At 37.9% G+C, this 26,522-nt stretch overlaps 1 protein-coding gene across 1 annotated transcript in view; it reads left to right on the forward strand.

The window, feature by feature from the left end:
• The first annotated feature begins 270 nt into the window (after positions 1–270).
• ipo11 (importin 11) overlaps positions 271–26,522 on the forward strand; it is a 118,901-nt gene continuing 92,649 nt past the window's right edge. Inside the window, exons 1-7 of the mRNA XM_003446075.5 lie at positions 271–415; positions 7,065–7,214; positions 12,632–12,732; positions 16,525–16,597; positions 17,817–18,020; positions 20,644–20,776; positions 21,043–21,101. Of these exons, the coding sequence (XP_003446123.1) occupies positions 7,077–7,214; positions 12,632–12,732; positions 16,525–16,597; positions 17,817–18,020; positions 20,644–20,776; positions 21,043–21,101 (708 nt within the window). The 5' untranslated portion in view covers positions 271–415; positions 7,065–7,076. The remainder of the gene's footprint in view (positions 416–7,064; positions 7,215–12,631; positions 12,733–16,524; positions 16,598–17,816; positions 18,021–20,643; positions 20,777–21,042; positions 21,102–26,522) is intronic.

The following is a 26,522-nucleotide window of genomic DNA, read 5'->3' on the forward strand; positions in this document are numbered from 1 at the left end:
CTGTTTGCCAAATCATCAGTAGGATTACTTCAGCTTGTTCAGAATACAGTGGCCAGAGTCCTTACAGGTGCATTGAAATTTGAACATATTACCCCAGTACTGAAGTAACTTCACTGGTTCCCAGTTCAGGACGGAATTAACTTTAAAATCCTTCCTACGAAAACAAACAAACAAACAAAATACAAAAATTCAGCAGCCAGATTTTTTGGTGTCAGTATACTAAACAGCGATTGGCTCTCTTTACTCATGATGAAAGCAGCCTGCCGCTGATCCTACGTCATCAACACGCGCCTGCTGTTCTCCCCGCGCCATTCCTACAAGCGTGTGTTTCCAGCTCTCATTACATTACCACTGGCAGCGCTTTAGCAGCCACTGTTACAAGCACAGATTCTGTTTTCTACTGCTTTTCTTTTAGGTGAGTCCAGTTTCATATATCTTTGTAGAAATATTTAATTGGTTGCCAGGACAAATACTACTGACGGACGTTGGTTTGGATAGAATAAGTTCAAGCTTGCTAGCTAGCCAGCCCAAAGTTAGCTTTGGTGTTTTGGGGTATATGCACGATTATGAACTCTGCCCACCCGGTTCTTTAGTGAGTGAGTGGTATTTTGATTATACATGACACGCACTGGGGCAAGACTACAGCAAGTTGGACTATATTTGCGAATCCTACAGCAGTAGTAAAAGTCAAATGTGAATCGCATTAGTTTAAAATTTCTGCCCCACTATTACCCCACGGCACTGAGCTTGTTTTGGTTCCTTCTGTGCTTCAGAAACAAACTAACCCACTGCGTAGACTTGTTAGCGACTGCGTTTGTATAATCATAACAAATCCATGCTTTGACTAAAGGCCTGTAGACACATTTAGCTATATATAGTGTAAAATGTCCAGGCGTGTGTTACCGTAGCTTTAGTTAGAGGTAAATCAGTAAATGTACCGCTAGCCCCTGCAGTTACCACCCTAGCTTTCTTGTCAACCGAGCCAACATTTGACAGCAAGCTAGTGTTAGCGACAGAAGCTACGGCAAGTGCAAAACAATATTTAGCTGCCTACCGCTGGATTAGCCTCATGTGTTGGCAATTTACGCGTGGGTGATATAACCCCCAAATTATATCACGATATTCAGGTACTAGCATTTAGTGTATGTAAATTAAGGAGTATTTTCTATCCTTTCCCAATTAGCTGTTGTAGTGATTAGAGTGATTACTGAAAGAAGGTGCCAGCAGCTTTAAATCCAGTGACACAGCATAAGTCAAATGTAAGAAGAAAAGTAACACTTTTAGCTTAACAATAAATAAAGTATCTTAACCTTGTAACGCTTCAGAAACTGCAGAGCATCGTCAGATAATAAAACTAGAAAATATTTTCTGCGTGGGATGATCTCTCCTGTGTTGAGCTTTTTAACAGAATGCGAAACCCCTTGCTTTTCCACTGTGCAATTTTACGTCGATCTTTTCCTCTTCATGTAAACTAGTGAGGGCTACAACAGTGGTAATTGGAGTAATTTGTTTGAGTCACACATCATTAGGTGCTAGTATATCTTCCTTTGTAGCTTGGTTGTACTCAGTGGCCTGTTTTTGTCTCAAGTGGCAAAACAAGTTTGTTTATTCTATCTTCAGTGGGAACAGCTTTCTTTCCCTCTTTTGTGCTTTGTTGGAGGTTATTGAAGGTTATTGAAGTAGCTACCTAGGTACTAAATAGTAATTTGAGGTTGATACATTGGTCTTGCTCCTGCAGTCAGACTTGCCTCAGTTTTGTCTCATTACACTCACCAAGGAGTGTAAATAGCAATTATATCACGATATGACATTTTAATGTCATTTTTATATCATGTTATATATCAAACAGCCCCAACTGACAGCATAACAATTTAACTTAGGTTACAGATGAAACTGCTGTTTTCAAATTCCAAGAAATTAAACAGCCCATGTTTAAATCCTTGCCTTTCGGGTAAAGGTTTTCCTGTAGTGGTGAAATACTGGTATGCAGATTTGGATTGTGGATGTTGTGGATGAACAAGTTTAAGGTTGTGAATCTTACAGTGGTAAAAAAAAACAAAAAAAAAAAAACCCAGTATGTGATCAGAACAGAGCACATTCTCATACTGCATGTCACTGTAGGGAAAGCAAAAAACTGTCTAAGTGCTTTGTGTTTTTGGTGTTTTTTTTTTCTGGTAAAAGTTAAATCATGTGTCATGAAAAAGAGGTTTGGTATATTACAGTGGTCTACTGACTATCACCATTTCAATGATTTCTTTAACTAAAATACCCACCAAGAGTAAGCTAGATAATCCTGAAACAATCTTGAGATTCAGTTTCCACTCCGGAAATTGCCACTGAAACCATATTTAAATCACTTCAAAATAGTTTAAAATGTTGCTCTGTAAACCTTCTTTGTATAAAACAGCTGTCTATGACAGTGAGATTATATCAGTAGACAATGTCCTAGCAAACCAGGAAGCTCACACAGGTGAGTTTTCTAAATGGATGATATTTTATTACATTACAGTAAAAGATGAGCACGACTCAAACTCATAATGCTGCTGATTGGAGTCAATATGCAGATTCTGTGTTATCAGAATTTCTTTCAGTAATGCTTTAATAATGTATTCCACCTCACCAGAAATTTGTGCTATAACATCACTAACAATAGGAAAATAAGTTATTATATTAAAGCATATATTACCTAAATAAACATTTTTAATAGATGGTATTTAATAGGAACTGCCTGGCAAAATCACAATGCCGTCATTGTTCATCCAAAGGCTTATTTCATTTGCCACTACATGCTCACTTAAAGCCCTTCCATTAGTACCTACTCAGGTCAGCTCAGCAGTGCTCGACATGGTTTTTAGGTTTTTCATTAAGTGATAGTACCTAAGGTAAACTTGGTGTATACCTTAGGTACTATGTGTGGGCTGCCTTGGTAATCCCAAGTCCAACGGATGTAACCTTTTTGTATTTCAGTATAATTTTATTGTTTTGTTGTTAAGTTTCACTGCAGAGAGCGGAACATCTTTATTTACTTTTTGATCTAACCTCAGCAGTATTGGTCTTGCATGGGGAGGAGGAGTTTGGGGACAGAGCCTGTCCTCCTGTGCTTTTCTCAGGGGGTTGAGTGTAACGTTATTAGCTGCTACTGCTGGAGCCAAGACTAGGCTCTTTGCCAAACCCGTCCTTCTATACAACATTTCGAAAACTGGATTTTATCCAAGTTTCTAATTTTTTTTTCCCCCTGCTTTGCAAGCGTTTCAGTGCTTGAATGCTCCACATAACACTCATTGTCATTTCGGTACCAGCTGAGTTTCTGTTGCTGCACCCTGGTTGTTTTTTTGTTTTTGTTTTTTTTAAGCTTTTAGACTGGATTTAAACTTTAAACAAGAGAAGATTAAACCATAAACACATTTTTCTTTTTTTGTATGATGTTCACGTTTATTTCAGTTTGTGAATCTTAATTACAATGTATCATTTATTTTTTTTAATTTTACCGACTAATCACTATTTAACTTTAGTTTCTGCAGTAAACATACAGTACTGTCTAAAACTTTTGAACCACCCTTCATTTCTGCTTCCAATGAGTCGGACTTTCTTATAGTTTTTTTTTTTTCTTCATGGTCTTGAGTGATAGTTCTCCAGTATTGCTACAGGTCTGTCTGTCATGACCATTTTCAGAGGAGTGTATTTTTGTTGAACGACTTACTATGACCTATGAAGCATTCATGCCGAAAAAGGGCACCCAATTAAAGGGATAAAGCAGTGTTATGTCTACATACAGTGGTGTGAAAACGTGTTTACCCTTCCTGATTCCCCTGTGTTTTGCATATTTGTCACACTTACATGTTTCAGATCATCAAACAAATTTTATATTAGACGAAGATAACCCGAATGAATATTGATTCCAGTTTTTAAAAGATGATTTCACTGATTAAGGGAGGCAAGTTATCCAAATCTACCTCGTCCTGTAAAAAAAGTAATTGCCCCTCTTGTTAAATCATGAATTAACTTTGATTGACCACATTTTTTGGAAAGCTGAGTTCAGTTTTACTAAACACACTCGGGCATGATTACTGGCAGACCTGCTGAATCAAGAAATCACTGAAATAGAACCTGTCTGACAAAGTGAAACAGGTTAAAAGAGCTCTAAAAGCAACACATCATGCCACGATCTGAAGAAACGCCTGAGAAAGAAAGTCACTGAAATCTTTGAGTCTGGAAAGGGTTACATAGCCATTTGTAAGGCTTTGGGACTCCATTGAACCAAAGTGAGAGCCATTATACACAAATGGACAAAACTTGGAACAGTGGTGAAGCTTCCAAGGAGTGACCAGCCTACCAAAATTACTCCAAGAGCGCATCGACGACTCATCCAGGAGCTCACAAAGGACCCAGAACAACACTAAAGAATCGCAGGCTTCACATGTCTCAGTCAAGGTCAGAGTTCATGATTCAACAATAAGAAAGTGACTGGGCAAAAATGGCTTGCATGGCAGAATTCTAAGACAAAATCCACTGCTGAGCAAAAGGAACATAAAGACTCATCTCAGTTTTGCCAGAAACATCTTGATGATTCCAAAGACGTCTGGGAAAATACTCTGTGGACTGATGAGACAAAAGTTGAACTTTTTGGAAGGTGTGTGTCCCATTACATCTGGCGTAAAAGAAACACAGCTTTTCAGAAAAGGAAAATCACACCAAAAGTAAAATATGGTGCTGTTAGTGTAGTGGTCTGGGGCTGTTTTGTTGCCTCAGGACCTGGAAGACTTGCTGAATTCTGCTGTCTACCAAAACATCCTGAAGTAGAATATCTGGCCATCCGTTTGTGACCTCAACGTGAAGCACCCTTGAGTTCTGCAGCAGGATCCAAGACAAGCCACCAAGTCCACCTCTGAATGGCTTAAGAAAAACAAAATAAAGGCTTTGGAGTGGCCTAGTGAAAATCCTGACCTGAATCTGATTGAGATGCTGTGGCATGACCTTAAAAAGGCAGATCATGCTTGAAAACCCTACAATGGGGATGAATTACAACAATTCTGCAAAGATGAGCCAAAAAACCTCTCTGTAAAAGACTCATTGCACTTGTTGCTGGTAAGGGTGACCCAGCCATTATTAGGTTTAGGGGCCAATCAGTTTTTCACACAGGGCCATGTAAGTTTGGATTTTTTTCCCTCCCCATAATAATAAACACCTTCATTTAGAAACTGCATTTTGTGTTTACTTGTGTTATCTTTGTCTAATATTTAAATTTGTTTGATGATCTAAAACATTTAAGTGTAACAAACATACAAAAATTAGCAAATAGTATTTATAGAAGAGTGACTGTCAAGACGCCATACTTAAGGAAAGAAAATAGAAATAAAAATATGACATAAGTTACAGATGTCAAAACAAGGGATTTTAAATTATTGGACTGAATCATTGGATTCTTTGGAGTGAAATCCTTTTTTGCCATTTCTGATTCAGTTTGCTTGGAGATGGTCAGGAAAGCGTTGTCAACAGCCACGAGAGTGGAATGTGAGTTGGAAATGAAAGTGTATGCTATAGAAGTACCCCTCCCTGTAAATAAAAGGAGAAAACCTTATTTGTCAAGTGCTTTGTGAAAAATAAATAAGTGAATATTATAATCAGTTGGCTCTGCAGAATGAGCCTTTCATCCTGCAGATGAACTTCGAATTCCACCGTCTTAGACTGCAGCTGGTGACAGTCCTTATTCTGGTCTGCAGGCTCAGTAAACTCACTGTAGCGGCACTTGAATCAGTAGTCACTTTCTGCAGTTTCTAGTTGGAGTGACCCTCCAGTTCGCAGCAGTTCTGCTTCCACTCTCAGAGAAAGCAGAAACCACATTGCCACAATAGCAACCTGGACACTGATCGCAGATAGTATCATTTACTCGGACAAATAAGGGGGGAAAAAGCTTGAATTACTTAAAGTATACTTGGTAACTCTTAACATGTCTGGGTGGCCCACCAAGCTGAAGTTTATCTGTGAGGAAACGCTTATCAGTTTGTAGGTGAATTTTTATCTTAAATCAAGATGACTGTTTGCTCACAAAGTCGACCTTCATTAATCTCTTTAAGAATTGACTGGTACTAGTCTTACTATAATCAAAATTAATAATGGATAATGTATAATGCATGGACTGTGCACTAAAATAATTATACTTTGTAATGTGAAAATTGCACCGGCCGCAATGCTCCTGATGCATTCTTAATGCACATGTAGTTTCAGAAGCACACAGTGTTTTGTGGTGCAGGATATTTATTTTTGGACTGTAGATGGCAGTCTTGTTGTTCCCTATTCTGTTTTTCTAACCTAGTCATGAAAAGTCAGCCACCATACTACTAATGATTTCACGGATGGCACTTAAAATGAATTCTGTGCCAATTTAATATGACTGGTTTGTTAAAAGGAATTTTTAAAAACGTTTTTAATGCAATGTATTTGGAATAACACTAATAAATGTATTTTTTTTAATTCATATTGTAAATGGCTAGTTTTGTTTTGTACTGAGGAGAGTGTTAAAAAAAAGGCAAACAAAATCTGTTAATCCCTTCGTTGAAATGTTGAGCTCATAATGAAGGATTTATGTTATCAGTGTTGGCCTGGTTAGGCAACAGTTCATTATTCAGTCTGTGGAAGTGACTCGGGTACTTCCTTTGAGACTGAAAAACACCTTTGGACATGTGAAGCTGGGGTGCTTGAATACTATCTGGGACAGAACAGCTCTTTGTACAGCCGAGATGACTGTCAGTGTTTCTATTAGGTGCGCTTCTCTTTATTCGGAAGGGTTTATTTCTTTCTCAGTCAGTTTGACAGTGATTTCAGCACTGCTTGATCTATAATAAAAATAAGATGGAAAAAGATGCAGCCACAGACAAAGCAGCAGAAATTCCTTGTACTGACATTTTTTTTTTGTAGATGTAATTTGACTGCATCAGCTTTAGCTACACTGAAACTATTTTGAAAGGTTTTACTCCCAGCTCAACCAGAACTTTTCACGGACAGAAAAAATAAATTCTTTCTTTCTGTCTCTCCTTCTCTCCCTCCCCTCTTATGTTTTCCTGCAGATATATCCAGCTATGGATATGGACAGTGCCAGTTCAGTGGTGCTGCAGGCCTTAACCCAAGCTACCAGTCAGGACACAGCTGTGCTCAAGCCTGCGGAGGAGCAGCTCCGGCAGTGGGAGACCCAGCCAGGCTTCTACTCGGTCCTTCTGGTGAGGGGATGATATCAAAGAAGAGAAATAAAGTCTACATCAAAACCACTAAAACTAATAAATAAAGATCTTAATGGAGTATTTTGCTGAAAGTTAGATGCCACCGGGTTTAATTTATCTGCTGAAACGTATCATTTTAGAGCTTCTTTGTTTTCAGATGGATGGAAATATTTCTCTCGGCATTAGAACAGGACACTGAAGAGTAAGATGTATTCTGTTTTAACAGTTTGTCCAGTCACCTTCACACAAAAGTAACTAACACGTGTTTGTTTTTTTTCTTTTTTAACCACATCAACTGTCAATATGCAAAAGCAATGTGTGGTGACAAAGCTGGTAAACAGTGCCCTGACCAGCACCTACCACTTGGTGTCTTTTCACCACAAAGACCTTGTGGATCCTCAGACATTTTTGTTTGCTGTCTAAACCATACCATACAATACAATACAATACAATGAGATGGATTTCACTTTCATCTCTCTCTGCATTTCGTAAAGAAATTGGCTCAGGTTGTGTTTTGCAAGGCTAAGCTCGAATGATTATTACATTCATGGAAAAGTTTATTATTTTCCTTTATATTTGCCAATAATACACTGTAGATTTGTGAGACAACACTGCATGCAATTTCCTTTTCACGTTGGAAGTCTCTCAGAAAATTCCTTTTGAAACTACTTCTCCACGATGTGAAATATAGTGAAACTAACGATAGCTTTTGTTGTCGGTCTCCTCTCGTAGTCCTTAGACACAGGATATGTTACATTCCGGGTTTTACAGTGACATGATCTTATTATTCAAACATTGATGATATTTGTTGATGTTACAACAGTTACTGAATGAGCCATGCTTCTTGCACAATGGGTTCTATGGGTGAGATCTAACAGTACATCACGTAATATTAGATGCATTAGGCTAGACTTCCTCTTTTAACCGTATTAGAAGAAAACATTTTCACAGCTACTTTGATAATTTGCAAGATGACACCCTATCTAGTTATGCTGATGCATCCATGCACACTTTAGTAACCTTTAGTAAGTCACAACAACAATTAGTAATGTGTAGGTTTGTAAAGACAGCTGTGTGAGGTGAGATACACAAAGTAATTTGTTGTTAGCTTCTGATTATTCCTGTCTCTATTTTGGGGTGTTTTTTTTTTGTTTTTTTTTAAAAGGCAATAAATGTAGTTATGACTGTTGTGCTATGTGACTAAAAATAAATGCTGAGCTCTCTCTCTTTGGAGAAGCATAAGGATGGATCCTCCTGATGATGATGCTGCAGGTATTGAATCAGTGCTGCAGTATTAAATTAATGATGACACTGATGAAGGCTACAAGCGGAAACGCGCTGCTTAAGCAGTAAAGGTCTTCTGTATACTCAGTGTTGGGAAGGTTACTTTTAAAATGTATTCCACTACAGATTACAGAATACATGCTCCAAAATGTATTTTGTAACATATTCCGTTACGTTACTCAATGAGAGTAACGTATTCTGAATATGTTGGATTACTTAATATATTATCAAGCTTTTTACAGCTACATGAATGTACTATTGCTATGTGAATTATTACTATTACTGAAGGTTACTCGCCATACCAATACCAACTAGATTTTTAAATCTTAATATAAAATGAGTAACAGTAGGGTGGACATTAGGTAAGGCTGCACTTTTTGCAGCGATCTTGTATAGAAAACTATTCCGCACGTATATGAAACAGGTCCACGGCTCGAACTGTAGTAAAGGGACCTCTGGCTAATACGTCGGGTTCCCTGTCGGGCTCGTAGCCAAAAACTAGCTTTACTTTGTTGTTTGGGTCAACTTTGCTAGCGAGAGACAGAGATGGGCTTTGAAAGGCTGCTCCAACGGAACTTATTGTTTCGGAGGAAAACACGAACACAGAATACAGTCGAGTCTTAAGAGCTTACTTACAACTGGGCTACACTGCCCATAACGCTACATTCTTTAGGGCTATGCCTGTAACACTCTGCCTATTGCCTTCATATTAAATCATTTTTTGTACAATAACTTTTAATTATGCGGGCCGCAAGTAGGGGTGACATGGGCCGCGAGATTGAGACACAGGCATTAGAGCCTCTTAATATGTGTTTTGTTTGGGTTTCCACTGGCGTGGAATTACCAAAAATAGAGAGGGGACAGCCTAATATGAAACAGGAAAAGGCCGCCGTGTAATCCCTTTAATTCAACAAAGTAACTGTATTCTGAATACCACCTTTTAAAACGGTAACTGTTATGGAATACAGTTACTCATATTTTGGATTTTAAATACGTAACGGCGGTACATGTATTCCGTTACTCCCCAACACTGTGTATACTAAAGGTGTTGCTGGAACTTCCATCTCGTTAGTAATCAGTTAACTCAGGAGAATAACTTTTAGACTTACCGGTCACATTGTTGGATACAGCACTTAAACTGATGCAACTAACGTAAATACCTAATCAGCAAATTATATGGCAGCAACTCAGTGCAATTAGGCATGTAGACATGACCAAGATGACCTGCTGAAGTTCAAACTCAATGTCAAAACAGGGGGGGAAAAAAAAAGGTGATTTCAAGTTGCTTGGCTTGGCATGGTTGTTGGTGCTAGACAGGCTGGTCCTAATATTTCAGAAACTTTGTAATATCCACTGAACAGCCACTCTCTGGACAAAAATGTGTTGTTGCTGCCAGAGGTCAGAGGAGATGGCTTCACTGCTTCAAGCTAATAAGAAGACCACAATAACTCCACTTGTTACAATCAAGGTATGCAGAAGAGTATCTGAACACACAATACAAAGGTGACACACTTGCCAGCTAAGAATAGGAACCTACAGTTCACACGACATGACCAAAATTGACAATTAAAGGTTGCCTCATACTTTGGGCCCCTTAGTCCCAATTGAGCATTGTTTAAACACCCGAGCCTACCTGAGTAATGTGGCTCGCCATCTCAATCTCTTTTTGACCACACTTTTTTGTGTGAAGGCTGTTTTTGTTCTCATTTTCTGCTGGCTGCTTCCAGCAGGAGTAATGGACACAAAGGTCCAAAGATTTCTTTTGATATAGCACTGTACTTCAGTGGCCTTCAAAGTCATGAGATCTTAATCCAACATAGCACCTGTTGGGTGTGGTGGAATGGGAGAGTCACATCATTGATGTACAGCCAACAAATCTGGTGCAACTGTGTGATACTATTGTGTCTGAGGAATGGGGTCACGCTGTTGAATCTATGCCACAAAGAATTTAGGCAGTTCTGAAGTTTTTTGGTTTTTCCCAAGTGCTTTTTCAACAAAACAAGGGATTTTCAATATAGCATTTCTAAAAATACTAGTTTTCTTTAGAAAGCATAAAATATTTGTATTTACACACATTAACAGAATTATTTAAGAAAAACTAAAAATTACCAGTGGCAATATTATCAGCTCTTTGGAAAACTAAACTTTTTATTGAGCACAAAGCACTGCTGTGAACTGATGCGTTTTAGTGCTTGAAGCTTGTAAAATCAAGTTAAAACTGAAGGTTATCTTAAAAAACAGTATAAAAACTTGAGGAAAAAATATGATACTAAAAACAAAAGAAATCTGATTAAACTTGAGAAATGGAATTGTTGGTACTTACATATAAGAAGATGGATATACAAAGTTATCACAGTGCATAGTGTATAACTATTGAAAAATCAAACAGAGAACCACACAGTATAGAACAAACCTGGCAGAGATAGGAAGCAAAAGATTTGAAGGACTCTAGAAAGAAAACTAGTGAAAGATGTGTCTAAAGACCCCAGAACAAGTGCCAAGTCACTAGTGGATGACTAGCAAAGTGTCAGAGATGACGATCCTGCACAGAAATGGACAAAGAAAGGTTTGCAACCTTGCAGGAAACGTGTGAGACTTGTTTAAAGCTACAACAAGTCACAAAAAAAAGGATACACAATACACAATTGTCTATTAGTAACAGGAAGGCTAATAGTAATAGTTGACTCTGGTAGTTTTTGTAAAATAATAAGCTGGCTTTTTGCATATCTCATATGTATGGGACCAACTATGAGATTTCCCTGAGGTTAGTTAGGACATACAAAGTGATGGCGAGGCATAAAGTGAAAGATCCTCTTGCATGGAGGTTTTTTTAAATTCCCCCCTAACATTATTGCTGTATAGGGGATTCTCAAACAAGCTTGACTGAGTGAGCTGAGCAACTAATGATGTGTGAAACACAGTTCTGTGAGCCTGTCTCTTCCTGGATGCAGTTCAGACTTGTGCCATTTTAAAAGTGATAAGTGAGTGTTACCAGAGCCAGCCAAATAAGACTGTAACTTTTATGGAGAGGATGCACATCAGAATGTGGCGTTTGTTTCTCTCCTTTAATGGCCCATTATATTTGCAAGTGTAGAATGGCCAAGATGTTAACTTTGACCTTACATTGCAAAAATGTAAAAGCCATTTTTTTCTTTAGCATGAACTTTTTTCTATATGGGTTTCTTAGTCTGGATAGACATGGGTACAAACTGTAGCATAATTGGTGGGGACATACAGTCACAAGGTGGTTTATTATTACATTTGTAATACTGAAAATCACCACAGACTTTTTCTTTAACTCACTTTAAAAGCCTCTGTGTGCTTTGATGTTTTTTGGAATTAGGGGTGGGGTCATATTGCTGGACCCCATCTCAAAAATCCCATCTTGGATCATCCTTAACACTGAACTCAAAGCTAAGGATGATCCCATCTTGGATCATCCTTAGCTTTGAGTTCAGTGTTATCTCTGGAGTCACGGATGATTTAAATTTTCAAGAGATGTTCCTGATACCATGGTCCCTGGCAATTAGGCCATGGTGTGCTGTGTGCGCTGTCTCATCTCATTTAGTATGATAGCGGTCTCTCTTAATCTCTCACCTCAGAGATGGTACAGAAGGTGTCAGTAAATAAAGAGCAAGGGAACCAAACCAGCTGAATTACTGTTTCAGAGAGGAATCTGATAAGGTTTTTCTTTCTTAACTTGCATAGTTAAATATAAAACAGATGGATATTTTAGGTCTGCATTAAAGCAAAAGTAAAAGTTATGCTTTTTGAAAAATCATGTTGAAAAGTCATGTTATCTCCTAAACTTGAAAGGACTAAGTTTCCAATCTTTGATGTTACTGTTCTCTCTTTATGGAGCCTCTGCCTTTGCCGTGTAAGGAAGAATGACTTTACACAGCAGTATTTTCTGTGGTTACATTTTCAATCTCAGTGGTTTTGGCATTTATGATAAGTAAAGCTGCATTAGTTTGGTCACTTGAGACATATTGTAACATAAAGTCAGTGTGACCTGGATTTTAATGGTGCTGTATCTTAAAGGGCTTGTAGCCATCAGAGTACTGTGTCAGTCCTACTCATTTGAGCTAACAAGGCACTGTGAGCTGAGCTGATTATATGTTTCTTTTCCACAGAATATCTTCAATAACCACATGCTGGATGTGAATGTCAGGTGGCTTGCGGTTCTGTACTTCAAAAATGGCATCGACAGATACTGGAGGAGAGTTGCACCTCAGTAAGTGCTTGCTTGTCTCTCATGTTCTCTGCTGCTATCAGCCTCTCTATTCTGCCTTTCCATTTTAGACCTTTTTTCTCCTGCAGCTCATCATTTCCTTTCTTGTCTCTTCCACTCCTGTAGCATGTCTATTCATCAGTCTTAATCTCTTTGCCTGATTTTGAGGCTTTATTTTCAAATCTTTTTGTTTCATATTTGCAGTTGCAATTTTCTGTTTTGTCACAGCCTCCATGTCCTCCATTTTCCCATTGTCTTTCCTTCACTAGTTTTAGCTTACATCTGCATTTCTTCTCACAGCTGCCATTTTCCCCCATTTTTTACCTTCTGTCCCGATTATTCATATCATTGTGATTTGATTTTATGCTCGGTTTATTCTTTTGTGTCTCTTTTGTCTGGTGTAAGATCGGATTTTAGTATTCAAAACCTACAATTTTTCTTCGGGTACCTGACTAGCTGGCTTTTGTTTGCTGTTAAACTCACAGGAGAGGAGCTGGTTGGAGGTAATCGGTTCTGCCTAAGCACTTGTGGCCACTCTTTGACTGCTTTGCATTGTTGCAGTTCATTTTTGTTGTTGTTGTAAGTTTGGTAAGTTTTCTGCTCTTACCAAAGTTGATTCCCTCTTGTCAGTAGTTCTGTAAACTGAATTTTATTTGCTGGAGTGCTGTGGTCCGTGGATTATTGATGCGATTACCTTTGGACAATGCCATTTACCCAGGGGTTTGATAGTGTGTGACTCAGCACAATTCATGTGGTGTCAGTGTATGAAGTGCAGGCAACATTATATAACATTTGTGTTACAGCAGCTCACAGTAATAGACTGTAACTGAATTAATTTCAAAATTGCTAAAAAAAATAAATAAAAAAATCTGAGTGTGTTGCCTGATTTAGTTAACTTGAGGTTTTGAAATACTTTGTCCAGGTACATTTACAATAGTTATTGTTTCTTAGTTATTAGTAATTGCCAAGTTTTTGCGTCAGTCCTTTAAATAAGCAATTATTGAACAGCAAGGCTTGGATTTTTGTCTCACTTTCTGAAGGGACTTTTAGTTACAGTACTGGGTAGAGTAGTAGATGATGATAAATAGTTTTAACAAGTCATTGTTAAAAAAGCCAATGACCATTTCCATCCAAAATGGTGTTACTAGATACCATCACAGGCCGCACCAACTCGGCTCTGCGTCCTGGCTCATTTTAGCATGACTGTGCCACTTGGAGCTAATAGTGTCGTCATCAATGTTAATGTGACACCTGTGCTGCTGCTATGACAAGCCCAGAAATTCTCCTATGAAAAAGGTCAACTTCCTTTTTAATGGACTTTATGAAAAAAGCCTTAATTAAGATGGTACAAATGTAAAAGGGTAAATCAGATTTACAATCAAATAATAATCAAATAATAAAACTACAGAGATGAGTACAGTTAAAAATATGACATTAATGGATAATACAGTAATTTACCTGTTTACAGTTACCTGTTCCTGATCAACATTTGTTCCAGTGACTTCAAATTAAAACATAAAAACTTATAGCTGAAGAATTTTTACTTAACCTAATGTTAAACTGATAAATCTATTTGTTACATTTATCCCATCCCTGATATACTGTCAGGTTTGGGAAAACTGTTGATCTCGATGCACCTAGAACCAACATTGTACAAATGAAAAGGACGTTTATGCAGAACAGGGTGATTTACATTTTTAGTTGGAAATCGGTTGATTTAGCTGAATTGTTATGGTGAGTTAATTTTATGGAGTTGTAATATAGTGTGCCCTAGTTTGGCAAATGAATGAATAAATGTTATTAAAGTAGAAGTTAAGTAATTTGCTTGTAAAATCACTTAAATTACTTGTAAAACAATAGAAAGCTGGCCCATATTCTCCACTGTTGCTGAGGGAGTGACTCACTTGAGCAACCTGCAGTTGCTAGATAGGTTTTTACACAAAATCTGCTTTTTGTTCTGCATTTATTCAAATGCATTTTTGAAAATTCATCTCCCTGCAACATATTATGTGGCTGGAAACACCCACATAATAGCCAGAACAACCTAATAAAATTTGGAGTTTAGTGTTTCCTTATCAGGAAATTTTCACTCTGTGGATTCATCAGATTTTCTAGCTCCTTGCAGACTTACAAGGACAAAATGGGGCTCAGGAGCATACTTGCTTACGTTAATATATCTTTTAATCTTTCATCCTGTATTTCTTTAAAGCTTGCCTCACCCCCGTATTCCCAAAATATGTGTGTGTAGCAAATCTTGTATTACTAATTCGCAATCTCCCTGCAAGTAATTTGACTTCCACCCATCTCGATTCTCTTTTTGCCACGGGTTACAGCATGAGTCACTCCTCACGGTTCTTCAAATCATCTGCTCTCAATGTGCCTAACTTCAGCAGCAGCTGAATTAGAACAGGGTAACTCATCATAAAACAACATATTTTCTTGCATATTTACACAAATTGTGACTATTTTGTGATCTCCAAACTAAATTTGGTTTGGAGGACAGCAGGTTTATTCAAAGTTTACTAATTAATTCATGCATTTCACAGGATCTTCACTTAATAATGTAACACATTTAATTGATTTTAATAAATCCCTTACCAAGTTGGCTATATTGTCATATTCATTATTGCCATAATATTAAAGTCTGTGATTTGCACGTCTAGAATCCAAATTGAGATAATAGGGGTCTCTTAGGATATGTGCTGCATTCAACAATGCCAGGGCGGCTGGCACTCGCTCCTCGTAATGCGACATGGTGGCTCAGTAGTTGGCATTCTCGCCTTCAGCTAGAAAATTCTGGGTTTAACACTTGGTCCTGTTTTATTGTGGATAATTTGAATGAATATTCCTGCACACTACAGTCTGATTACTGTGTCTAAGATCAAAATGAATTAAATAAATCTGCAACATTAGGTACATGAATAAAGACATTGTGCAAAAAAGTAACAGTTTATCTATGTTTGGTCTACAATTAATGTACAGTAGTATGCAAAAGTCTTGAGCCACTCCTCATTTCTTCATGTGCAGTGATTTATTGAAAGGTTCAAATACATGGAAGTACGGTATGGAAGGTCAGTATTTGAGATGACCACCTTCTTCATCACAGTCTCACCTCTTATCCAAGCTTTCTTATAACATCTTCAAGTAGTTTTAAGGAATAGTTTCCAAGGCTTCCTAAAGGACATTCGAAACTCTACTTTGGATGTTGGTTGCCTTTGGTTTCATTCGATGCCAAGATGATCCCACACTGCACACTAAATAATGTTGAGGTCCGGGCTCTGCGCAGGCCAGTCAGTGACTTATTACGTCCATTGTGAGGGGTTTTTTTTTGTTTTTTTTTAATATCCAGGAATGTTTTTACTACATTGGCAGGGTGTTTGGGATCATTGTCATGTTGAAAAATGAAGCTTTTGCCAATCTGATGCTTTCCATATGGTATTGCATGACGGATCAAAATCTGTCAGGTCAGGTCAGGACTTGGCTGGATTTTTTTTGTTTCTGTTTCTTAAGAACATGACCATCAGATACTGTTCATGTGCAAGAACGTCTGGCTGCTTGGAAGTAAGAAATAAAAGGTGGTTTAAGGTTTTCGCACAGTACTGTAAAAGCAAAATTACTGTGGGGCAACATTCTTTTAAAGTAATACTGAAATACTGTACTCATTTATCTATAGATGTTTTCAAATGAGTCTTTTTTTCTATATTAAGTGCTGCCTTTGTCTTTTTGTCAGCTTTGTTTCATCTCTCTCGACCTCTCTACTTCCTCTGAACAGCTTTTTGATTGGTTTGTTCGCAGTGCATTATCAGAAGAGGAGAAGACGTCATTGCGTGCTGGTCTAATCACAAACTTCAACGAGCCTGTCAATCAGGTGAGTAGGGAAAAAGGAGCGGGAAATAAAGATGTTTGATCATTGTGTACTGATGAATAAAACACTGATTTTGATTAAAGTGCTTTTATCAAAACCAGATAAGTTACAAAGGATCTGACTGACAGCATTAAGATTTTTTTAGGCTGTCACAATGAAATGCGACTCCATAGAATGAGATTTGAAAGTGATGAAAGCTGCTAATTGTGCATACTAGGACTTTATTTGATGTTTTAGTTTCTTGATAGACATTTTTTTGGGGGCTGTGTGGGGAAGGTTACAACAAACAAATAATTCAGGAATCAAGCAGCGTAATACATCTGTCTGAGGGGACGTGGAACTTGGCCCTAAATGATGGCCATCCATCTTGGTTTCTACAGGTTGTATGTCCCTGTGGGACAGCTCTCGAACATCAGGACTGATCAGGTCCATATGGCAAGCAATGAATACGATTTGGACACCATATGTCTCTCTAGTCACAGCCTCTTGTTGAGTCCAAATTTCATGAGGGTGCTTTATGCTTGTGCATGCGAGAGTGAGTGTAACTTGTGTACAAATTGACTTACTGATGCTTAATCATTTGTGAGGATGCAAGTTTAAATACTTAGTTAACTGTGTACTGCAAGACGTTTTGAGATAAATCTTTTATACAACCATACGAACAAAAACTCACGCAAGGTTTTCACATTAAAAAACAACAGCTATTTGGAGTGTGTTCAAATAATATAAGGAGCTTTAATTTTTATCATAAAATGTCCATTAAGTCTTGAGGTATAAAGTGTCTTTTTCATTTTGAGCTTGTTATTAATCTCGAAGTATTAAGTGTCTTACCGGCAGTTTGTGTTGGAGTAATGAGTAGACTTGAGTGATATTTGCTCAGCTGTTGGGCTCAGTGGAAACCCAATAAAAAAATATGAGAAGTGAAGCTGTTACCAGATTATGTGATGCACATTGCAGCTATAGCTCAGGCAAAAGCACTCTATCTTACAAATCAACTTAATCCATGCAACTGATTCCCTATCTGTCACCAGATGCATGTACTATGTGCACTGTGTTGTTTGTAAAAGTTTGATATTCTGTGTCATATTTGTTCAAGCTACTTAGTTTTTAAAGAGAACCACGTAATAAAATTCCCATCAAGTTTGCTCCACCTTCTGCTGTGTTTATGCTTTGTCCCTGGTCAACTTTCTTTCCTGCATGTATTTTTTTTTTTTCCCAACAGATAGCAACCCAGATCGCAGTACTGATAGCCAAGGTGGCCCGTCTGGACTGCCCCAGGCAATGGCCAGAGCTCATCCCCATTCTGCTCGAGTCTGTGAAGGGTCAGGATGGCCTGCAGCAGCACAGAGCGCTGTTAACCTTCTATCATGTCACCAAAACTCTAGCATCCAAACGACTGGCGCAGGACAGACGGCTTTTTCAGGATGTAAGTCCACAATATTACCGGCTTCTGTGTTGATACAAAATTGTATTACAACATTTTGTTTTCCATTGCTTCTTATTCTTATCCATTTAAAGTGTTTCTTTAGCTGTGTTTTGCTCTTTATACATCAGCTGTATATACCTGAATAAAAGGTTATGTTAGGTAATCAAGTAAACAGTGAAACTTTCTGGATTTTTATACTTTGGAGGTTGCAGCCTCCTGCTCTGTGCAATATAACTTTTTTTCTTTGTTGCTATTTTTTTTCCTCCTTCAGAAGAATTTGAAAATGAATAGATGAATACTAAGATTATCCTGAGACTTGCGTTTTTTTGTTTTTTTTTCAGTTTTAGGTTTTGTCTCTAGGAGATGCTGTTTAGCTTCTGTTAGAAGCATGTTAAACACAAGATTTATAGTAAAAATATTCCCTTGTCACACATGACTCAAGCATGGTTGACTTGTTTAGAAATGGTTATCAGCGCTTCTGTGTCTGTGTTGATTTTGCGTTGAGACAAATGAACTTTTCAGTAAGTATTTCTGGTGTTTCTGGTATTTCTGGTGAATACAGCGTACATTATACAACATTTTTCTTTCATGCTTGATTTAAATTTGAGTAAAAAAAAAAAAGAGGCCATTTGAGGAGAGAAGGATTTTAGAGGAATGAGATGATCAAGCAGAGGGAAGATGGAGACCAACAGAGGGTGAAAGGGACATGAGAGCAGTGGCTGAGACCAAATAGTTGGATGCCAGGCAGAGGCATCCTGTATGCCAAAATTTCTGCCCTTAGGCAACACAAGAAACAAAGGCAGCCTGAGCCCCATTAAACAGTGAACTCATTTAATGATACACTGATGACTTTGACACTGAATCTCCTCTCTTCCTCCTCTTCTCTTCTCTCCTCTCCTCTCCTCTCCTCCTCCTCTCTTCTTCTCATAATCATGTGTGTACTTATTCATACAAACATTTTGCTTATGCTGTAATTATATTCTCGGATAGTAATTGGATAGTAATTCTAAGACTGGTAACGCTGCTTATGTCATTGGGCTCCTGTTTAGTTTGGCAGCGTGAAAGATTAAAAGTATCATTGTAGTGTTAGAGGGCCATTAGGGAGAGGACTAATTCAGAAATTAGGTTCACCTTAGGACCTTACAGACCTATACTTAAAGGCACCTTGATAGTTTTTAATTTTTTTTATGTTCTTTTTGATTGATGGGGTAGAAAATGCAAACGGCAAGGATGTACTGTTTTTTGTTTATTTTTTTTGCACAGATGTAGCACAGTGAGGAATAAAAAGGGGGATTAGAAGGTAGACTACAGTGCACCTGTGGACTGGAGTAGGTTCTTATTTTTTTTGAATGTCTGTAAGATTTGGAAAACTGTGTGTTGACGCTTTGATGCGATTTACCTGTTGTGCATTCACAGAATGTAATGAATGTAAAAACCCATATAAACAATAGCTTATCAGTCTACTGAAACACCAAGACTGAGGAAGTCATGAGAACAATATGAGGTTGTTTTCCGAACTTGGCTCATCACTTTTAGGCTCCATGGGTTGGATTAGTCTGGGATCTGAGGAATGGAAAACGACAAGCTGTAGAAAAATCTCTCCAAAGAAGAAACTTGCCAATCTTGCGGTTTCTCTAAAGAATATATCAAAGCCTATGCTGTGCTGTCAAAGTAGGGATTTCTCTTTGAACAGCCGAACATCAACTTAACCACTGATTCTCAGATTTTTCCCACTTGACTCTTGAGTGTTACCAAGAGCGCACAGTTCCTCTGGCTAGAAGTTGCTTGCTTTCCTTGTTTGATATATGGTGTTCACAATTTTCCACAGACTAATTTTAATGTGGGTGTCTTGTTTAACTTAATCAAATAGCAAACACTTATTAAATGACTGTTACCCCACTGCAATGTTATTGTCAATTCACTATTTGAATAGTTAATGAGATTTAATGTTTAGAGTCCCCCCCCCCCCCCCCGTTTAAAAAATTCAGCACTTTGTTCCTTTTGCTGATTTATTGGTTGTTTTAAGCAGACATTCTCCCACTTGGCTGATAGAACTGAGTGCTTTTATCTGCCTTTGATGATCTTGTTTTGCATCTACAGGAGGTTGCTCTTATGGGGGGGACAAGTGTAATTTGTTTGAGCCCAAATAATACTATGGCTGAGACTATAATTGGAAGTTCATTTGGAGCTAAATTAGACCTGTTATTCACAGGTCAATCTTTCCTTCCTGTTTGTTTGAGTGTATCACCAGCAATTGAGTTTCTGATGTTACATGTAGGGACGCGCCGATTTAATGGCCGCTCGTCAACACCGACCTTGTCACCATATCAACAAATAAAATGACATTTACTGATGTCAGTGGCCGATGTTTACCTGTGGTCACATTAATTTACTGGCAAAGTGATCAAAGATGGTGTGCTGAAGGGATATTTTTAATGTTAATAAACCAATAAACAATAAAAAACAGGCAAATAAAAACAAAAGTAGGCTTTTGTACAAAGCTACACTCATATTAGCCCAGAATTTCTTACGCATTTATGTTGAGTGAAATGACCTCAAATGCTTTCGAGACCCAGATTAACCCAGGTGTGCCTGACCAAAATGTTAATGTGTATGTTGACAGCTGGCATCGGGCATCTACAGCTTTGCATGCTCCCTGTGGAGCCATCACACAGACTGCTTCCTCCAGCAGATCTACGCCAGAGATGAGGCTGCGGCACTCAGCTCGCTGGAGAGGACACTGCTGTCTCTTAAAGGTAGCAACACTTGCCCAGACACATGCACGAATGCCACAAACCTGCATTATCATGCAAAGATATGCAGTCACCTATTAGCACAACATGGTAATATAATCGTTATGATCCCACCATTTGATTAAAAACATAGGTAATTGGACATGCAAACATGGAACTATTAATATATGCAGCTACTTTGTGAAACACAAATTATGAGGAGATGTTGAATATAGTTAATTTTTAATTAGTGAAAATCCTGCATAGTGATGTTTTTATGCTCCTTTTAGTGCTTCGCAAACTGACAGTCCATGGATTTCAAGAGCCGCAACAGAATATGGAAGTAATGGTGAGTCTCAAGTTATTTCAGCTGTGGCTGCTTTAGAACCTCTCATATTTTGGAAAAGCTGATATTTTTCTGTTGGTGTTTTGGGTCAAAAACGACTCCAATCACAGCGTGCAAAATATGGATGGCCACGATGATTGAAAGTGCCTTGAGCCTTGTCTCGGTTCAAAGAGTCAGGAGCTCTTCTCTCACTCCTAGTGTGAAGAAAGTTCGACTGCATGAAACTGTTAATTCAATTTAGTTTAAATCTGGTTTAAAAAAAATCTTTAGCATGTGCCTGGATAGGGCTTTGGTTTCCTCATAGTTCAGAGTTAATGGAATCATTTGCACAAACTGTCCCAATTCTTTGAACTCCAGTTTCATATTCTGAGTACTCCTGTTTGGTGAAAGAATAATAATGAATGCTGAACAAGAATAATTGATAAACCTTGTTACTGGTTATTTTTTAAAGGATTAATGCTTTTTGAATTTGATTTTAGCCAAGAGAATTCATGCTTGGAATTTTAATGTATTTTAAGTACCAAAATAAAACGGAAAACATTTTGGTGCATTTAGCTGTTCTGTGCCTAAACGAATTGTATCTTGAGCACATTGTGCAGTCCTACAATGCTGCTAACCATACTGGTGATAATTATTTTTTTTTATCAGATAACCTTTTCAGTATAGCAAATTGAATGCACTTAGGACTAAATTATCTGTGAAAAAATAGATATAAACCTTTAGGCTTAGTGAAGGTAAGTGCTCTTGAGTGTCTGAAATTTTTTTTTACCTGAAATTGCTATACTGTATATGTAGGCAAGTGAAAAGAACATAAATGAATTCTATGTAAAACTGTGATCAGCAGTATTTCTTATTTTCCTGGATGTATGCTGTATCAGGGTCACCTAGTGGATGCCAGCACTGGTATAACCTGTAGGCTGAAATAAATAACAGTATAGCCTCGGACAGATGTGACCTCGTGAGATTTTTCATTAAAAAAACAACAAAACAACACGTAGTCTGCTGCAATTTCAAAACTTCTCTGTTTTTGTTTATTGTCTGTGAATTTTAACTCGTAGTAAAATGTACATTTGTTACATATTCATACACAGTGTGAGTAAATTGACAGGTCCCAAACTGTTGTAGTTTTGTTCTCTGGTCTTTTTTGAAAGCACTGAGTAATCATCTATGGTACAGGCTGGAAAATGTTAGTGAACCTCTGTGTTAATGACTTCACCAAAAGCTATTTGGAGTCAGGGTTTCCAATTAAGGAGATTAGATTGGAGGTGCGGGTCATATGTTGTTGCACTCTGTGAAAGTAAAGGCAATCAGTAACAACTTTGACATTAAAGATATGCTTGAAGCTATCCAGAATTGCTGGCTATAACTAATTTATGATATACATACATATAGGTTCTGTCAATCTATTAAAGCCAGAACAACTGAAAATTAAAAATAAATGTTAGTTGCCAAAGGGGAATTCAGTTTGTCCTTTTGTCTTTGATACAATGGAAGTCGTCACGAAAGGTCAACGAGTCATTAACATTAAAAGTGTGCTCAGTTGTTGTTGTGCTTTTCCATCTTTGTGCTTCTGCTGTTATGTTTCTGTCATTTCTGATTTTTATTGCTTTATTTGTTTTTTCCTGCTTTTTTATGCTTGTAGATAGCAAGGACATTTTTATGACAGAAAAAAAAAATGTTTACTGTGCCCTGTTTCTCCACTAATGAGACGACAACTTAGCCTCCAGGCTGAAGGTTATAAGATGGTCACAATATTTTCATTAAACGGATGTTTGCCTCAAGCTTTCACTGGTTATTCCAGCTCATTGTAGTGTTTTAAAGTAAATATTTCATATTTAATTTACATTGTTGCTTTTCTTAGTAATTACTACTTTAATAGTTGTTGTCATTCTCCTGGTGCTGAATAAACACAGGAATATGCCTACCTTGAATCTACTTAGGCAACCATGTCTTAATATTGATTGATTGATTGATTGATTGATTGATTTATATACCTTTATTAGTCCCACAAGGGGAAATTTCATATAAGTCACTATGTTAAAATCAAGTTATATAAACATATTAATATTAGGCTCCAAGTGTGCACTGTAAGAAGTTGTTTAATCTTTTAAATAAATAATTAGGCTTTCTCTCACTTGTGGATTGTGAAATTGAAGGTGCTCATAGAAACAAGTAAGCAACATAATGCCAATATGACTAAGCACAGAGTAACTATCTTAAACTGTTTAATGCTGTATTTACACTAGGAAAAACAGTGTTTTGAAACTGACATGACGAAAAGGATTGCCATTGTGCGCAATGATCTTTTTGCCTTTCAAATGATTGCTGAAAAGATGGGGACCAGGTCTGCAACTACTTGCAGTGACGTGCAGTCTTGAAAGAGACTTTGGTGCATCAATATAGCAATAAAATGGCAAGAAGATGTAGTCAGTCTCCTATCAGTCTGTTATAAGATTGCGATTGAATGGGGTCAAATTTGCAATTACACGCAGTCTGCTCGTGATGAGTAAAATTTGCTAATCTGTTGCAAACCTGTTGCCGTCTACATACGCAGAAATTCACATTAACTACCACATTAATTACTTACATTTAGAGTCCAGCCAGAGTCTTGTAGATCTGAAAGAGAATTCCCACCTCTGATAGTGATGTAGCTGCGTTGGATGGAGAGTTATCTACAGAATGATATGGGCACTCAGCAGTCTTGCTTTTATATAGGAATATAACCGGAATACAACCAGTTGGCAACCATTTGAGTCGACTTCCCTGTTGCACAGAGATGCGTCATAGCCAAGTTGTGCTTATTGGAGCAGACTGTCTCACACTGATTGCAATGTGTTGACAATGACAATTATTATTATCTGCAATGGCAATTATTTGAAAAGCTGTCTGAGAGTGATTGCAGTGAATCTGAGTCAGGCCCTTGATTGTTTGGAGACAAAGGAATACATTTCCTTTTTCCAACATTTTATTCCTTTCTTTTTATTGGACATAACTGAAAGTTAATGTTGGGGAAAAAATTAGCTGATTCAGAGTGGGTAATGTCTCTTAAATCAATATAGAAATTAAGAAAGTAACCTCTTTTCTAAATAGAAAACTTGTTAGTTATTCACTCTTTTGCCATATGTTAAGCTTTTTACCCCTCAGCCGAAAAGACTGATGGGGAATTGTCACTACCATGCCGGCGAGCGGCATGGACACGCAAGTTTGTGAGTGTGATAATTCAAGAATAAGTGCACTGAGGAGTTTCAATTGATGTCATAGGTGTGTCTATTAGAAGGCTGAGGGGTAGCACTGGCATTTGCCAGTATTTTTTAATTTTTATCTAGTAACAGGAATCTCATTTAAATTGTTTTGAATGTTTTAGCGACTGCTCCATGTAGGGCTGTGCGATATGACCAAAATCTCATATCCCGATATTAAGACATCTATCGTCGATATAACGATATAAATTACAAAAATGTAACATTTCCTGTAAATTCTGTGAATCTCGGGCATCTCGACTTGCGTGAAGTGTTTCCAGCTGGGCGTCGTGTACCTGGAGTCGAGTGTTTTAACTGATGCATGGAACTATACATTTTTAGACGTAAGTTGTAACGGCCGCCGTTTTCTTTGTGAGTATTTATTACACAGCGTGCTGCGGAGAAAAGTCTGTTCTAACGTTTGAGTCTAAGGTTTATTTTTTTAGCACCTGGCGGCTCTTTTTTGCTTCTCATCCGTTAATACTCTGCATCTTTCACGTGACTCGTTTTATTTTGAAAAGCCTCAACAGGATCTTGAGCTTTATTGTGAAAGGTTTATGTGGAAAATAAACAAGCGGACACGCCGTGGTTTTACCGTCGTTGTTGCTAACGAAAACGCATAAAAAACAAGCGCTTGTCCGTCCGTAGTGTGGTTATATTAAATATAAGAGAAAGAGAGAACTTTAAGAAATTAATATAGCCACTACAGTGACCATCAAAATGATGAAAAAATATTGCCGTAAACAGTTTATTTTGCGACACCACGAAACAAACGATAGCGTAAAATGAAACGATAGACGTTTTTCTATCGTCATCCGATATATATCGTTATATCGAACAGCCCTAGCTCCATGTTTTTTATTTAAGTTTGTCAGAGAGTTGTGATTGTTTATGGATGTGTCATGCTCTTTTATATATTGATTAGTTCTTGAAGAATTTGATGAGTTGTCACCTCTCATTTTGCTCTTCCTTTGATGATGGGTGTGATGATGAAGAAAACCCTTTTAATTCATATTGCATGATCTAATTTCCAGTTCCCTTTCAAGGTCATGTTTCTGTCAGGAACTAAAGTAAAGTGTCTGTAGGTTACTGGGTTGCTTGAGTTGCTTCATTGATTTTGATAGCTGATGTGTGTCAAATGTTCTATAACAAAATAATAAGTATCATGCTATAAGATGAGCCTGATATTATGGGTATAAAGGATACCTTTCATATGCTATAACTTAGGTTGATTGAGCCTCACGTATTAATAAAACTGTAACCCTTGAATATTTTTTTTTCCTCTTTTAAGTGATCAGTAACAGATAAACTAATTCCTGTGAGTCTACATTCTAGACATTAACTTTGTGCTGTTTTGCTCAGACATTGTTATTACCAAACAATAGCTATGAACCAAAAAAAAGCTGTGTCACTCAGTTTTAACTATGTTTTCTACTTATGAAGTTATGAGGGCTCAAAAATACTCAGAAAATAAGAAAAACGAAATACAACAAAAATTCAACCCATTCATAGCTTGGTGTTATAATTCTGCATTGTTTCATTAAATATACAAAAGTTGTTATACAAAAAAAAAAAACAGCCACTTTTGAAGTAGTCAGGAACTGATTGACTTTACATAGAATGATCCTAAAAGGCTTGGTTAGTTGGTCTTGCTGTAGTGCTCATTGAATATAGAGATTAATTTTTTGTTCTCCTCATACATACATACATACATACATACATACATCCATCCATCCATCTTCATCCGCTTTATCCGCTTTATCCGAGGCCGGGTTGCGGGGGCAGCAGCCTAAGCAGAGAAGCCCAGACCTCCCTCTCCCCAGCCACCTCCTCCAGCTTATCCGGGGGAACACCAAGACGTTCCCAGGCCAGCCAAGAGATATAATCTCTCCAGCGTGTCCTGGGTCTGCCCCGGGGCCTCCTCCCGGTGGGACATGCCCGGAACACCTCACCCAGGAGGCGCCCAGGAGGCATCCTTGTCAGATGCCCGAACCACCTCAACTGGCTCCTTTCGATGTGGAGGAGCAGCGGCTCTACTCTGAGCCCCTCCCGGATGGCCGAACTTCTCACCCTATCTCTAAGGGAGAGGCCAGCCACCCTTCGGAGGAAGCTCATTTCTGCCGCTTGTATCCGCGATCTCGTTCTTTCGGTCACTACCCACAGCTCGTGGCCATAGGTGAGGGTA

This window comes from Oreochromis niloticus, linkage group LG12 (assembly GCF_001858045.2).
Source record: "Oreochromis niloticus isolate F11D_XX linkage group LG12, O_niloticus_UMD_NMBU, whole genome shotgun sequence".
NCBI lineage: Eukaryota > Metazoa > Chordata > Actinopteri > Cichliformes > Cichlidae > Oreochromis > Oreochromis niloticus.